Source organism: Plectropomus leopardus, chromosome 8 (assembly GCF_026936395.1).
Source record: "Plectropomus leopardus strain MGB_pleo_1.0 chromosome 8, ASM2693639v1, whole genome shotgun sequence".
Taxonomy (NCBI): domain Eukaryota; kingdom Metazoa; phylum Chordata; class Actinopteri; order Perciformes; family Serranidae; genus Plectropomus; species Plectropomus leopardus.
This window is the reverse complement of record NC_142183.1, coordinates 13760857-13776523: the sequence shown is the minus strand read 5'-3', so window position 1 is coordinate 13776523 and position 15667 is coordinate 13760857. Positions and strand designations below refer to the sequence as shown.

The following is a 15667-nucleotide window of genomic DNA, read 5'->3' as shown; positions in this document are numbered from 1 at the left end:
TGCAGTACACAACCAGTTTCGAGATTTTAGTTTGGTAAATTTCTTAAAGGTGCTCTTATCTATATTTCTATAGTTACAATAAATCAAATGACACCGTGTAATGTGAAAGGAGATGAAACCACAGAGCATTATCACCAGCTCTTAACTTTCACTCAGCTTTATAAAGCATTTTGACCAAACAGGTGATAGTCAGTGAACACGGCTGAGAAGTTAGCAACTAAAGAGCCAGATATTTGCTTGTAGGGATTGGAGGTGACCAAAACTGAGCTACAATGAGAGTAAATATGTCATTAATTCATCAGGAGGACAAAAACAGGGCTTCAAATGAAGTCAGGGAAATAAGCAACTGTATGCTAACAGTGTAGCTGTAACAACCTCTCTGGCCAAACAGTTCTTGGGGCTCCTTGACAGGAACTGCTCACTGGGGAGCTCCCATGAGAACTAGATAACTTTATTTTTTTAAGTTTGCATTCATACTGCTAATAGAAACGATGAAGTGACATCCTGTATGGTGGCTGGTGGTTGGTATAGCAGCCTGACCTTTGCAAAATCACATAGTATGTCCACCATCACACATTCGATCAGTAAAGCCTGGATTTCACTGTCAGTCCTTTTTTTTTTTTAAAAAAAATGTTTTCTTCTCTTCTTTCTTATTTTTTTTTTCATCGCGAGCTGTTGTTTGTGTTTTGTGTTGTGTTGTTTACACAGCTAATGGGTTTTAAAAAATGCCAGTAATGCATTGGCTGTGCTCGACCAATCAGTGTGCACTTACAGTGTGTCACTTGTGGTTCCTCTTGTGATGGGAGTGTACCTACTCTGACATAGGAGCCAATACTTCTTTCTAGCTCTTGGGAGCAGAAATAATGAAAAGGGTATCCTTTAACTATAAAAAAAGTTCCTCTGGCCTGAAAAAGGCCTAATTTTGTGTTTGCAGTTTCTCCAGCTGCTCCCATAAAGGAAAAATACAATTAAAGCTGCTTTGAAATTGGTAATAAGGATATTTGTCAATTCACAATGATGGTCTTTGAATAACTAAGTTATTTAATAGTTTTAGCACACATTATTTGAAAAGCATTTGGCTTCGTAGTTTTTAACAATGGAAAATAATTGAAATTACAAGGAGAGAGAGGGAGGGTTGTGACATGCAACACACGTGTTTGGCTGGATTTAAACCCAGGACACCGATGTCACACACTTCATGCTGTAGATCTCTGGGTCCCGCTGATGCCCCGCCTGGTAACCACACGAAAATACTCTAAGTCTGTCAAAAGGAGGCCCCACCCATGACTCAGAGGCAGTCTATTTGCTCTGTGGACTATTATGCATTGACTAACATCCCAGTAAAATCCCTCCCTTCGCTGTTCTCCTCCTCTTCTCCTCCTCATGACGTAGAGAGTTCACTTACAACCCTGCCCCTGTGCTGGGACAAGGCAGCAGTTGTCATGTGCTCAGGGATAATGTGCAGGCTGCGGCTGACTAATGGCTGGCTCTCTTGTATCCCTGTCTGCTGTTAGCACGATGCCAACTGGGCCATTCAGATCAATGAAACACTGACAGTGGGGATATAGAAAATAAATGCAAACATTGACACAGTCTGATGCATTATAGCACGAATACAACAGACACCTAAAATCAATTAGACACACAAATATACAGCATGGGAAAGAAGATTTACTGATTACATCAATCTTGTTTCTCGCTGATCTCCTGCTGTCCGTTTCCAGTCATCTGATAACCCTTTAATGGCTGGATGCTGATGATTTGTTCATCATTTAATAGAAGTCATGCCTGCAAGCTGAAAATTTCACACTAACTTCTCTATAAAGGTACCACAAAATTTGACAACGGCAAAAGAGGAACCAAGATCCTTGGTTATAGAGGACACATTGTTTTAGGTCCTCACATTTTGGCGATGGCAAGTAGGCTAAGCAGGGCAACCTTAACCACTTTTACACTGCCTCTCTAAGGCATGAATATTTTGCTGTTCTGCCGCCTTGCCGTTTTGCATATACGGTACGATTACAAAATGGGGGGAATTGAGTTGTCTTGTCTTTAAGCTGCCATGGGAGGCAGAAACAGTGCTGGTACGGTCTCTGTATTAAAGGACAGCCAGAAGGATGGGACCATTGGCTGGACAGGTGTGACATTTTGATGATGTGTTTTGTGTGCAACCCACGGTGGGAAATTTAAAAAGCAATGAGCAAAGTCAAAGAAGAAGAGTGGCAGCCAGAAATGTTTGCAAATTTGATAGATAGATAGACAGACCCTTTATTGATACTAGTAGATATCTAAAAAACTGAGCACAGAAGCTGAAATACATTATAAAAGGAACCCAAATCGCCCTGATAAAGCAATAAAAACTACACGTAATGTATATTAAAGATACTAAAAATCAGAGTATTTAACGTGCAATGTGGTTTATCTGAGAGCAGTATGAAAAAGTATATACATGTATAAATATATAATCTATACACAATAACATCCCTAAAAACCAATAATGTAAAATGTACCCATATAAATAAATAAATATATGCACACACAAATCTACACAGTATACAGTATTAAACTGTGCATATATGTATGGGAAAACAATGAGATTCGGGAGCTCCTCACCCTCCGAGCACAGGATAAGATCATCCGCCATATAACAGAGACAGTAAATGATTAATGACATGTAATGCCATTTCTATTGTTTAGAAAGTGCTGCGAACACATATGTTATACGTCACAATGGGAGGCTGACGCTGTTGTGTTCAGCATCACACTTGCCACACCTCTTTTGTTTCTGCTATACCGTCATGCTGTCTAAAATCACACACGGGGGTGTTATGATGCCACCTTTGTTTGGTTTTGTGTAAGCATGCAAAGGAGGTATTAAGATGGGACCCAGCAGTGGTCTTATATTCTGATCTTTGTGTAAAAAGAGCTTCAGAGTGATGTCATATGATACGGGCCGCTGCACTTCGAACTCATCCCACATGGGGTGTCCTGCTTGTCACAGAGGGCAAATAAGGGCATCTGCTGCAAATATGTCTGCGGTCCATGTGAAAATATAAATGGAGAGTCACTAAGCAGGCAGACACATGTCCACTGACTGTTTTTTTTTTTGTTTTGTTTTGTTTTTGTTTTTTTTTACATGATTAATACATCTTCCTCCATTTGGAAGCCCGGTGCAATACATCCTCTCTTTTCCGCTTGAGTCTGGTAATGGCACACTCTCCAAGCGCAAACATGCCAAGAAGACCAGGGCTCTGAAGAGCTCCAGACAGATGGCTGCAGTGTCCAGCTTTGGCAGAGGTGGGCATGGACACTGCCCAGCAGAGACGGCAAGAGAGGGGACTGACTGGAATGAAACACCAGCCTTCAAAAAGATTTAGTATCCCCGTCTCTCTCTCTTCTGTCTCCCAAAGCGATGCTTTCCAGACCCCGGCCACATGTTACTATTCTGTCTGAATGCTTAGCAGGAAGATAAACTAAATCGTAAAATGTGTTTGGCCCCCGCGCCCCGCAAGCTGCTCAGAAGTTCAATCCTCCTCTGTCACCTCCTCTCCCCCTTTCAAAACTTCAAAATACAATTGGGCCTGGTATGCAACTTCGTCAGTCACACAGGCATTTCAAAGCAAATGAGCTCCACCCTGCAGCAGTGGAAAAAGCAGGGATGGTGAGTGTGTGTGGTGAGGGGGTTTACTAAACACTGCCATCTCTTACTTCTCTGCTGCTGCCAGCTCTTTGGTCTCTGGGAAACAGGAGGGGGGGTTGTGGCCCTGAGGTGTCCATTTATTTTTCAGCCCCTCCCGTCCTTCGGCCCTGAAACCTGCCTTTGGGTATTGTGTTGTTGGGACACACCTCAGCACACACACATGCACACACACAAACACTCTCTCTCTCTCTCACATACACACACACTAGTAAGCAACACGACCACCAGTTTCCCTCCCCCGCCTCCTGTGATCACAGTAACTCCCCGAGGGTCAGTACAGAGGGGCAGACGAGTGATCGCTCGCCTTTATGTGTGTGTGTGTGTGTGTGTGTGTGTGTGTGTGTGTGTGTGTGTGTGTGTTTCTATGAAGAGGGAGGGCTCGTTCAGACCCTCTCATGTGATCATGGTATCAGCCCCCTGAGTCTTATGATCATGGGTGGCGTTTTGGGGGGTGTCTTCACTTCTGGGATGGACACAGCTATGAAATGAGAGGCGTTAGTGATGAAATCAGGAGTTGTGCCTCAAGATCCTCCTGAGTGTGTGTTGCTGTGCTTATTTTAGAGCTCAGTTTGGATTGGCAATCATTGTGATATTTAAATAAAAAGATATTTTTGAATGCCAAACATCTGACAAATCCATGCTTTCAAATGTGAGAATTTGCCCCTTTTCCTGGTCTTACATTATAGTAAATTAAACATTTTTTTTTTTAAAAAGAAAAAAAATCTTTTTATTGCTGAATGGACAAAACAAGCTATTTCAAAATGTCGCTTTGTGCTCTTGGAAATTTTACTCATCTTTCTTCTGTTTTCTGTATACAATTAATCATGGCAATAATAGACAAATTTATTTATTGACCATAAATCATGTCTATTGTTATTGTTTTAGCAATGCCTTATTTAGACTATCACTGTAGTAATATCTGGAGTGGTTTGAACTTTTATGCCTCAAAATGAGTGGATGAACAAAGTCGACCTTTTAAAGGTCCAGCATGTTGGATTTAGGAGTATTTATTGGCAGTGATATTCATAAATATGTTTTCATTTGTTTATAATCCCCCAAAAATAAGAATAGTTGTGTTTTTGTTACCTTAGAATGAGCCATTTATATCTACAGAGGAGGTCCTCTTCCACGGTGTCCACCATGTTGTTTCTACAGTGGCCCAGATTGGACAAAAGAAACACCAGTTGTAGATAGGGCCATTTGCATTTTCACTTTTGCCATCATCGTGCTTGGAAGTTTCAGTTCTGCACCCTAAGCACAAGATACCAATAAATGCTACACACGGGACCTTCACATACGTTAGTGTCATATCTGATGTTTGTTATGAGTTATGATGAGTAAAAGTACAACATCAAAAATAGATTTCTAACACTAGCAGGAATGCTTTTAAATTGTCATTAAGCATGATACCCGCTGAAATCTTTTCTAGGGCAGGCACAGACATCTTTTAAGCTTGGTCTGGACTTACTTTGTGAGATTATTAGAGGGTTTGTACGGCAGGGAGACAGGAATTAGACAGTGATGCTGAGATTTGCGGCATTTTTAGCTTTCACAACTAAACTTAGCCCAGATATGTACAGTGTGTCCTGCCTGAAGCTTTGCAGGTCTGTTATTAGTTGAAGGATGACTTTTCAGCCCTAAAAAATACTCTCCATCCTACTGCACGCACGCTCTTCCACTGCACTGTCCCCACTCCTCCCTGCCTCTCACTGAAATTAAACTGATCTAATATGTCTCCTGACCTTCACCCCCATCTCTTTCTCTCGCTCTCTGCCAGGTGTAGATGCTCCAGGCGCAGCGGGACCCAGCCTCCGTGTCAGAGAGGGACGAGGCTGCTCCCACCTGGGCCACAGCACTCCTCTGAAACTCGTGGTCTCTCTCTCGTTAACCGCCCAGATTGGAGAACAGGACGACGACAGGGAAGCCATTTTGTGAGGTGAAGCTGAGCCAGGAGTAGTCGGGATATTTTAGGCTGCTCCCTGCCCTGTGAACTGAACATGACGACTGCTGTGCAGCCCAGTGAGCTGGTGTTTGAGTTTGCCAGCAACGGGATGGACGAAATCAACCAGGTAGGTATCACGCCAGAGAAAACACTTTTAACTTTTTAAAAGAGGCTTTAAGGCTGCAGTTTTCATACCATGATGAACATCCGTCTTTTCTCAACTTGAGCTTGTTGATGAAAGTAAGATCTTTTTGAAAGAAGGGCAAACAAAAGTTGTGTAAACATCACGGTCACTGGGGTAGGATTAGCTGTGACTCAGAGCCTGAGATCTTTAACATGTTGGGGGACGAGTGGTGGAGGGGAGGATGGAGCAGAGAGGAGAGGAGGTCTGGGAAGAGGCTGCTGGGAGCGCAGAAATGGAAAGAGTGAAAAACCTGCAGCAAGGTTAGGGTGCGTGGGAGGGAAAGGGTGGGGCCTACATGTGTGTTGTGGCACAAAGGTTACTTGTGTGTGCATACGATGTGAACCTGTGTGCCTGTGTGTCTTCTCATTACCCGGTCAGGTTTGCAGTTATCTCATCCCCACAACCGTGTCTGAATCCTGTGGAGCAGGCTTGATTGTAAGTGTGGTTGTATGTGTGTTTGTGTGTACTGGTATCTGTGTAGTGTGTATCTAGAGCGACAAGTTGTCACTGGATCCCTGAATAGCACCAGCTCAGGTTAAACCTGACGGACCAGTTACGAGGCTGCTTGGAAGGTACGGGATAAAAGGTCTTGCATTGTTCCTGTGCTACAGTTTTGTTCCTTGCTGCACCCACTCGGCCGGTTATATAAGCATCATGCCCCTATTTACCAAGTCCTGGAAATACCCCCTAAAAAGGACATTAACGGACTAGTGCAGTTGCCATTTTGTGTCTCCTGGCTGCTGTCAAGATATATTTTGGCCACAGTAAAGCTGTTGGAGTTGAGTTTTGTAATGATTAGCCATGCTATATTGTTTTTTAAATCAATAAGTAGCTCCCAAGGGTGTATTGGTAATAACTGCAGGATAGCTTTCTGATTTTTGGCACCACGTGTAATCATAAAAACATGCTCTCAATTTTTTAATGAGTTTTAGTATGAATATACAATAACAAGTTTCATTCTTATTACCATATGACTTTCTCTCCAAAATCAGAGAGAGAAAGAAAAACAAAAGAAGAAGTATATCAAAGAAAAGAAAAACAATCATGGTTTATTTATATAAAGTTTATTTTCAAAGAAGGGCATATACTTTACATATCAAGTTTGTACATCAGTTAGTCCAAAAGTTGTTTCCGTTGTGTTGTAGATCATCCATTTGTTTTCAAAAACACTTTCTCTCAGTCTAAGCTGGTAGGTCATTTTCTCCATGGTACAAATATGTCTTATAATTTCTAACCTATTTTGGTAGGGGGGTTCAGTCTTGTACCAGTTCCTTGTCATTGCTCTCTTGCTTATATATCCAAAATACACAACTTTGCAATCCTTAGGTATTGCATATCCCAGAGTTTCTTTAATTTTAACATTCGCGCCTTCCCAGAATTGGTGTAATTTGTGACATTCCCAGAAAATGTGCGTGCAGTTTGTTACTTTATATGCACTCTCTACAAAAACTACAAACTACAAAAATAGAAATTGTCAAGCTCCAGAAACAAACATTGTGCTTTTAGGTAAACATGATCGTATCTCCAATAATCCTCTCACATGTCGTGATAATGAGGATATATAAAGTGCACAGACAGTTGGACTCATTGTGGCCGAGCAGGTAAAGCAGAAGAGAGCGGGGTGTGGAGGGAACAGCTTGCACAGATGCTGTTGCTTTCAAAGGCAGAATAGGGAACTCAGAAATGCAAATTGGGGCCTGATTCTTATCGCTTTCCCTACTAGAAACCCTATTCACGTCAACAAAGAGGAAGAAGCAGTTAAAGCCTTTATGATGTTCAATATTATTTGTCAGAGGGAGTTGCATGTCGGGCGCCACTTCTCCTGAGAGCCCCACCTTATCAACCTTTAAATAACACTCCCTCTCTCTGCCATAGTGATTATCTTTCACAGTGAGCTTGGTTTACACGACAATACTGTTTCAAGGTAGAAAAAAAACAGTTCACATCACAACAACAGCAGAGACAGCAGCTTCAGACGTCGAGTGCTCTGTCAGCAAACTGTGGAGACTTTCTGCGTTTGATGGGAGGTGGAGGGGGCGGGGGTGGGAGCTGTTTTAGCAGACCAATTGTCAAAATGCCTTTGTCTACACTCACGCTTGACTCTCACTCAAGGACAGCAAACATCATTTAAGCCCCAGACAAGGAGATGCAGTAGCCTCACCGTCTCGCTATCTGATAATATGTCTACCAAAGACTCCGATTAATGGGAAACATTCAGTGTATGTCAGCGAGACATTGACTGCAGTCAAAGCAAAACTTTTTATTAGCCTCTTGAGGTTTCACTGTGGAGATGTCGCTCAGCTGTTTGTTGTTGATCTTCAAAGCTTTGATCTGGAGTGTGGAGCCATCTCCAGACACCTACATTATGTACAGTGTATCAAATTACGAATAAACACTCCTAGTCCTTCCAGGGAGGCCCAACCTTTTTTTAACCGTGTCCAAATAACAAGCCGATCTGTTATTTTCCTGGTTAAAGTGTAGCCGAAATGGGCACCCTCCTCCTCTCACCCCGGCAGCTCAAAGCCCAGACACCTGGTATGCCCCAGAGGTCCAAACCAACAATGGACACTTGTGCAAAGAGACAGATAAGCCTTTATTCCTGTTCCTCCTGCTGCACCTTTTCTCTACCCGACTCCGGCTTTAATGAGGTCATGACTGTATAAATCTGTTCTTAATTCAGGGTTCCTGCGGTTCCTTAAAAAGTCTGAAAAGTCATAGGATTAACTGATCTAAAAGAAGGCATTAATTGGTATTAAACTGTCTTAAACCAATCAAACAAACTTTTTAAAAATGCCAAGATATGGGAGGAAGGATTTTATTGATTGGTTAATCATCCATGCTCACAATAAAATTTGAGAGTGGGACACACAAAATTGCTGCAAAAAATCTTGAAAAACCTAGAAAAACAAATGCCAGGTATTTCCAGGAGACAAAAAAAGTATATGAATGAATATTTGTTAAGACTAATTCCTAACTCTAAATAATTGATGTCAGTTCAGTTCATTTTTTCCCTTCATTTCTGGTTACTGAAAAATTTGTTTTAAGTTTTACCCCAGGTGGTGGTAAAAAAAATATGTTTTAGAAAGTGTTAAATCTAACTTGCTTTAAGTTGCAGTTGAGTTAGTTCATCTGGTTACATTTTTAAATTACCACTAATACATTAATTTAAAGAGGAAACTTTTGTTCTTTTTTACGGAGTGCTTTTCTATTTTTTTTTGTTTGGGCCCACAATTGACCTAATTTTCTAACTTTTCTAGAAAAGATTTTCCCCTTGCACCTCTGTTATTCCAAGTGGGCTAAAAGAGTTCCGTAAAGATGAACATTTTTATCAAAATCTGATTTGTTTCAGTGTGGTCAAGACACATAATACACTTAAAGCAAAATAATTGCATTAGCTGCTTGGCATTGACCTGTTAAAAGAAGTTATTTGAAGTGTAGTCTGCCGCCATCTGCTGGTGGTGACCTGAGTTGTTTTGCATCAAAGAACCTGAGGTGACCTTTCATTTAAAACAAAAGCCCCGATACAGTGAAGAGTGTTTACTTGTGTTGAAGCTTTCTAAATCTGATTTGCCTCTCATGTTTATTTCAAACTCTTTGAAATAAACAATTTAGCAGCTGTCTAAACCAGAAAGTCATCAAAATAAGAGTTTTAAAGGACCACATGACTTACGCAGAGGACTGAATTAGTCCCCACGCCCCTCCCATTGACATGAACCCAGCGCACACTGAGCACTCTTGACCCTGTCTGTGTTTGAGGAGCACTGGAGTACATTGGGCTCCTCAGTTGTTTCAACAGTTTGGCACCGAGCTGCGGTAATTCCCCCTATCCCCCGGCTCCCTCCTGCATCAGGCATAGCCGTGCCTGAAATGAGACGGTGAGCTGAGAATTCCCAAAGCACGTTTAGGACATGATGAAAGAGGTGCTCGCCTGCAACTCACGATTGATCCATTAACATTCAATTGAGCTTATATAATTTCTGAGCATAAGATTAACTTCTCAGGAGAAGTAGGCCAAATCAAACAGCTGGTTCCTGTCTTCTTCAGTGGTTCCCTGCGGACTGCTGCAACACCACAGAAATGAGCTCTCCTGCATGCTGTGTGCCTCCACATTAGCTGAAATTGAGTATGATTCTACGATATTTTACAGGGTAATAAAGACAAGGGACCAAAGCCAGTTATAGCATTAATCTGATGTCATCTGGGGATTTTATATTGCATTTATGACGTGTAGTCGAGGAATTAATGGTGTTTTTATTGCATATTCACATACATGTGCAAAGAGTGTCAGTTCCCTGGCTCCCTGTGAGAGCTCCTGTGTTACAGCGTCTCATACCTTTCTCTGTCTGTGTGTGTGTCCTCTCTCTGTTCAGCTGGACGACCCGTCAGTATTTCCAGCGGTGATTGTTGAGCAGGTGCCCGCAGCTGATCTGCTGCAGGTTTACTCAGGCCTGGAGTCCGACGAGGTGACCAACGGCATCATGGTGGACACCACCCTGCATGTAGTGGAGGAGCCCTCCATGTTGGTGGGAGGGGTCGACCTCTCAGGTAAAGATGTTTTACTTTGCTGTCATTAAATGGAGCTATGATCAGTTTTGTGCACATAAAATACTCTAGTGTTTGAGTTCAGTTCACAGCAGTCGAAATTAGAATCTATGGTCTAAGATTTACAATTCAGTCTTTTCTCTTTTAATTGTTTACATAAAAAAATATAGTGAAACAATCTTGCCATCTATGTAGTGTTTTAATTTACAGGTCTGTAATTTTCAAGATGTTTCTTAGAAAGGTCTATGTGATTTGATACTAATTCTCTGGTAAATATAGACAGTGTTCAAGTACGTGGTGTCTGGGGCTCCATATAAAGTGTTAAAATGTCTATATTTTAGTTTTTAGCAATATTAGGCCTTAAAAGTAATTAAATAGTCTTAAAATTGAATCTGTTATGTCTTAACTGCCACAAATATTTAATCAAATTTAATCCATCTTATTATTATTTCTTTTGTTTTTATCAACATGACATTTCTGATGTTACAAGTCCTTTAACCTACAGCTGAACCTACACTTTTTTTTACCTTATACTTCCACTTACAATGTAGATTAACCTAACTCACTCTAAAAAACATAATCCTTTGTAAAAACCCATCTCTCTATACTTACCTGCGATGCTTGAATATGAAAACCAAGATTGTCCAAAATCACTCTTAAGTTTGGTTACAAATTAATCTTAAGAAGTCTTTGAACTCATTAAGTTAAAGTGTCTGAAACCTGGAGGCACCCTCAATTAGCACATTAATCTTAACTGTTTCTGGATTTTTTGTGATGTTTTTATCAGGTTTCACAAAAATAGAGCATCAAGAATGTCTAGCTTGTGCAAACGTCCCTCAGCGCAGGCAAAACTGACCATGGTGTTACTTTAAACTAATTTAATGCCAGCAGACATAGAAAAGAATCTGGTACTCAAGATAACATTCAGCTAAATCAGACAAAGAACCAGATATACATATTTCATTAATATACAATCATATTATATGAATAGTTACCTACAAGGACTTCATATTGATGAATTTGTTGTTGTCTGGTGGACAGAAACAACGGTCTCTGGTCCAGAGGACAGCATGGAGACGAACGAAGCGGCAGCAGCTCTTCTGAACATGGAGTCTCCAAACAACATTTTGGATGAGAAGCGTATGAGTATGTATTTTGCATATTCTACATTATAACAGTGATCTAACATCGATCATATGTTGTGTGTAAGATATGTCCTTTTTGATCTATTCATGGTTTGTGTTTCTGTGTCTCTCATTTCTGTGTAGTTCACACCTACGGCACTCTGCTGGAGTCAGACTTGACATACACCCCTCTGAGGCCTGACCAGATGGATAGCAGTGCCCTTGACGTGTCCCTCGACGAGGACACTTCATCCATGGATGAGATCCCCCAAAAGTGCCCCTTAAAACCTCAGAAAAAAACCAAAGGTAACACAGCTGTCCTCCTCCTCCTCCTCGTTAGAACCCAGGAATAATCTCTCCTACTAAAATTTCAGCTTTATAGGTAATTGGATGATTTTATTGTGACCTCTCACCTCATAACACACAACCCCTTAATTTGAATCATAGTGCGGAAGCCGCGGGCGGTGCGTCCCTGCTCCCCCATCACCACCCCTAACCTGCCACTCAGGAAGAAGAGCAAAGAGGGCAAAGGTAAGCCTCACTAACTTGTCCGCTTCTCAGTAATGAGCCAATAAAAATCAAGGTCTCCCCTCCTCTTGTGTACGCTCTGTTTCCTCCTGTGGTGTGTGCAAACAGCAGTCCTCAACCCCTGCAGTCCACCGGGGTTGAATCTGTGCGAGTTAATGGATGAGGGGATCTCAGAGTGCTGTGTTTCGCGGGGAAACAGAAGTGATTGCAGGCTGGAGGGCACATTGATGCTCTACCGATAGAAGCTGCTCGATGTGAGCCCTCGTTGCACCATACAGTGTGACACAAAGAGGAGGGGGCTGGGGACGGCAGGTTCAGCTGCACACATATACATCACCCTGTCATGGTGTCTGGGATTCAAGTGGCTACTGGGAGCGTTGCTGTTTTTAACCACTTCTAGCCAAAGCATCTCACAAATTAGAGTTATCTACTCGCAGGCTCCGTATAATTGATTCCCCTCCAAGGCACACATGCTCACATACGACTGACACAACAATGGTTATTAGAAAAGACGTCTTTCTCCTGCAACCCTTTAGTCGCCTTATAACACTTTTAAGCAAGACTCTAAATTACTAAATGAATAATAGATGCCTATAGCACAGCCCCACCATGAATGTGTTGACAGTTAAATATGTGACTTAATTTAGTTCCCCCCTCAATTTGCAGGCAACACAATCTACCTGTGGGAATTCCTCCTGGCTCTACTGCAAGATAAGAACACCTGTCCCAAATACATCAAGTGGACACAGCGGGAGAAAGGCATCTTTAAGTTGGTGGACTCCAAAGCTGTTTCAAAGCTGTGGGGCAAACACAAGAACAAGCCCGACATGAACTACGAGACCATGGGAAGAGCTCTCAGGTAAGGGGGAATGTACAAATGAGCACCATTTTGTAAAGCTTTGTGCACATTAGCTTACGTTTAGCCCTGAACCCTGCAGACATGACTCCACAGATATGTTCATAACAACACACTCATTGGATTTTATGCGGCTGTTAAATTTGAAGGACAATAATGTGATAAACAGCTCCTTAGCTGGTTTCTGATAACTTTGGAAAATGTCCAGAGAATCAGCTCCGGATATTGGAAATACTCAGTTTGGTTTAGTAGTGGTTGGGTAGGGCATGCTGAAGGCAGGACATGACTCAGATTACACCGTGGTCACACTGCCAGTTCATATTTTGGTCATGACACAACAGAGCCTCTTGCCGTTTCTTGAATTTGTCTGATAAATTTGGCGTTGGCCCTTACTGACTGAAGCTCCCAAAGCTCATCATCTCTAAAGACAGACATTGTCGTTGCCGTCTTTATGTGATAGCGGAGGTGGAAGACATTGTGTTTTCAGGTTGTCCGTTTGTCCATCTGTCTTATTTTCATGAACGCGATATCTCAAGAGCGCCTCGAGGGATTTTTTTTTCAAAATTCACACAAATGTACACTTGGACTCAACGATGAGCTGATTAGATTTTGGTGTTTAAAGTTTGAGGTTACTGTGACCCTGCATTCTTGTGAATGCATTATTTGAAGTTGACCTTCAGGAAGTTTCCACAAATTTGGCACAAACATCACTTGGACTTAAGAATCGACTTATTAGAATTTGATGGTTTAAGGTCAAAGTCATAATGACCTCATAAAACATGTTTTTGGCCATAATTGGCAAATTTAACACAAATGTCTAATAGGATATAACGGTGAAGTTCTGATATTCTATATCTAAGAGGTCAAAGGTCAAATGTGATATCATAATGGCCTTAAAAAACACTTTTTTGGCCATTACTCAGTGTCCTAACTCAGGAGCAGAAGGGGAGACATTTGGTCAGGTACTGAATTTGTGACACTAATCTTACTACTAAGCCACATGTTGGAAACGTCATTGAGACGCCCACTCGCGGTCTTTAAATCCTACAGAAAATGACCTGCTCTATTCACACATGGACTCAATCGGATGTTACACACACTTTTCACATCGGACTTTGCAGGTTAAAGTCTGTTTAATGTCCAATCCAGCTGATTCGGACATTAGTGTTCTCACATACAGCTCCTTGGGGTAATGTCTATTTAGTTTTGGGTTTGCAGTGCATGTGTGAAAAGGGTTCTTATCTTCTTTCTCTTCTAGGTACTACTATCAAAGAGGCATCCTGGCCAAAGTTGAGGGTCAGCGGCTGGTCTATCAGTTTAAGGAAATGCCAGCTGATTTGGTGGTAATCGAGGATGAGGACGCAAACTCTGATGCCAATGTTAGCTACGGAAATCAAAAATCCACCAATGGGAGGTCTGTGGTCCGCGGAGGGTCCAAAGCACACGGGAGAGCTCACGGTCAACACCACGTGTCAGTGAAACACATGAAGAAGGAGCCTAATGATGAATATCTGTACCCGGAAGTTAATGGCGGACAGACGGAGCAGCTCCTCCACTCCGTCCATATGTTGCAGGCCAACGAAGGGTCGGCCATCCAAGATCCAGCACAAGCTATGAGGTAGGAGACCTGCATCAGGAACTATACTCTTTAAAAGAGTTGTTTTTCACACCATGTATTATCCACAAATCTGTTGAGAGGGACTGTCAGCTAAATGAAGAATGGTTTCATTTCTCATTTATTTGAATATAGCACAGTGGGAACTGGAAAACATTCATTTATGATCAGAGACTCCTATTCTTTCAAACCAGACCTATTGCCAGACTATCACCGGGGTGATATTATTATCCCTATGCCGGATATGTCAATATCAGCAAATAAACAGCGCAAAATTGCAGCACAGAAAGGTCAAGAATGTGTTTGAGATAATTTATAAACAGGTTTATACCACTCGCATGTCTGCACGTTGAGTGCAATCTCACACACAGCATCGCACAGCATCGCACAGCATCGCACAACCTCACACAGCATCGCACAACTTCGCACAGCCTCGCACAACCTCGCACAGCATCGCACAACCTCGTACAGCCTCGCACAACCTCGCACAGCCTCGCACAACCTCACACATCCTCGCACATCCTTGCACAGCCTTGCACAGCCTCACACAACCTCGCATAACCTGGCACAGCCTCACATAGCCAGACTTATCTCTAGGCCAGTCATGATAACTACTTTTGTCGGACAATAATTTTGTCCCAGAAATATTTGGGATAAATAATATTCATTTTAAGATAATTTTATGCTGCAGGTGAAATTATAATGGCATTATATTGCAAGTACACCCTTTCAAAGTAGTAGAGCGAGTCTTTGAGTAGTAGGATTTAACCAGGCTGTTTATATTGGCATCATGTTGCCTAAAATGTTGGTGACATTCTTATGTAAACTGTCACACATGTAAACATGCAATCGAAAATAAATGAACATGACCTCGATAATTTTGTTGACCTCGATAAGGCGATAAAGTAATTTTTATGACTTTGTTTTAGCGTACTGTTTCAAGTTTCTTGCCAACAACTTTATTTTGCTAATATGTAACTTTAACTAGCTTTCCTCATGCTGATGTCAACACAGATTTGTTGTTATCAATGTAACATTATCAGGACGAAATAAGGTGTTTCCCTGTCAACAGTGAGTTTACTACATCCTTTTCTTCCTGAAGGCATCCTGAAGGATCTCTGGTCATCCTAAACATGTTTTCTATTGTCCCTGGGATGACGGGATGATGTTAGTTTC

The 15667-nt window shown here is 41.8% G+C and overlaps 1 protein-coding gene across 3 annotated transcripts in view; it reads left to right on the top strand.

Annotated features, from left to right (window-relative positions):
* Window positions 1–15667, top strand: part of elf1 (E74-like ETS transcription factor 1) — a 54946-nt gene that overhangs the window by 33996 nt on the left and 5283 nt on the right. For 2 of the 3 annotated variants that reach the window (XM_042492939.2, XM_042492938.2), the window contains exons 2-9: window positions 5478–5769; window positions 6205–6261; window positions 10197–10371; window positions 11410–11514; window positions 11637–11798; window positions 11940–12023; window positions 12687–12879; window positions 14135–14494. In XM_042492939.2, coding sequence (XP_042348873.1) covers window positions 5698–5769; window positions 6205–6261; window positions 10197–10371; window positions 11410–11514; window positions 11637–11798; window positions 11940–12023; window positions 12687–12879; window positions 14135–14494 — 1208 coding nt within the window. In that variant the 5' untranslated portion in view covers window positions 5478–5697. The remainder of the gene's footprint in view (window positions 1–5477; window positions 5770–6204; window positions 6262–10196; window positions 10372–11409; window positions 11515–11636; window positions 11799–11939; window positions 12024–12686; window positions 12880–14134; window positions 14495–15667) is intronic. The other variant, XM_042492941.2, reaches the window with a different exon arrangement.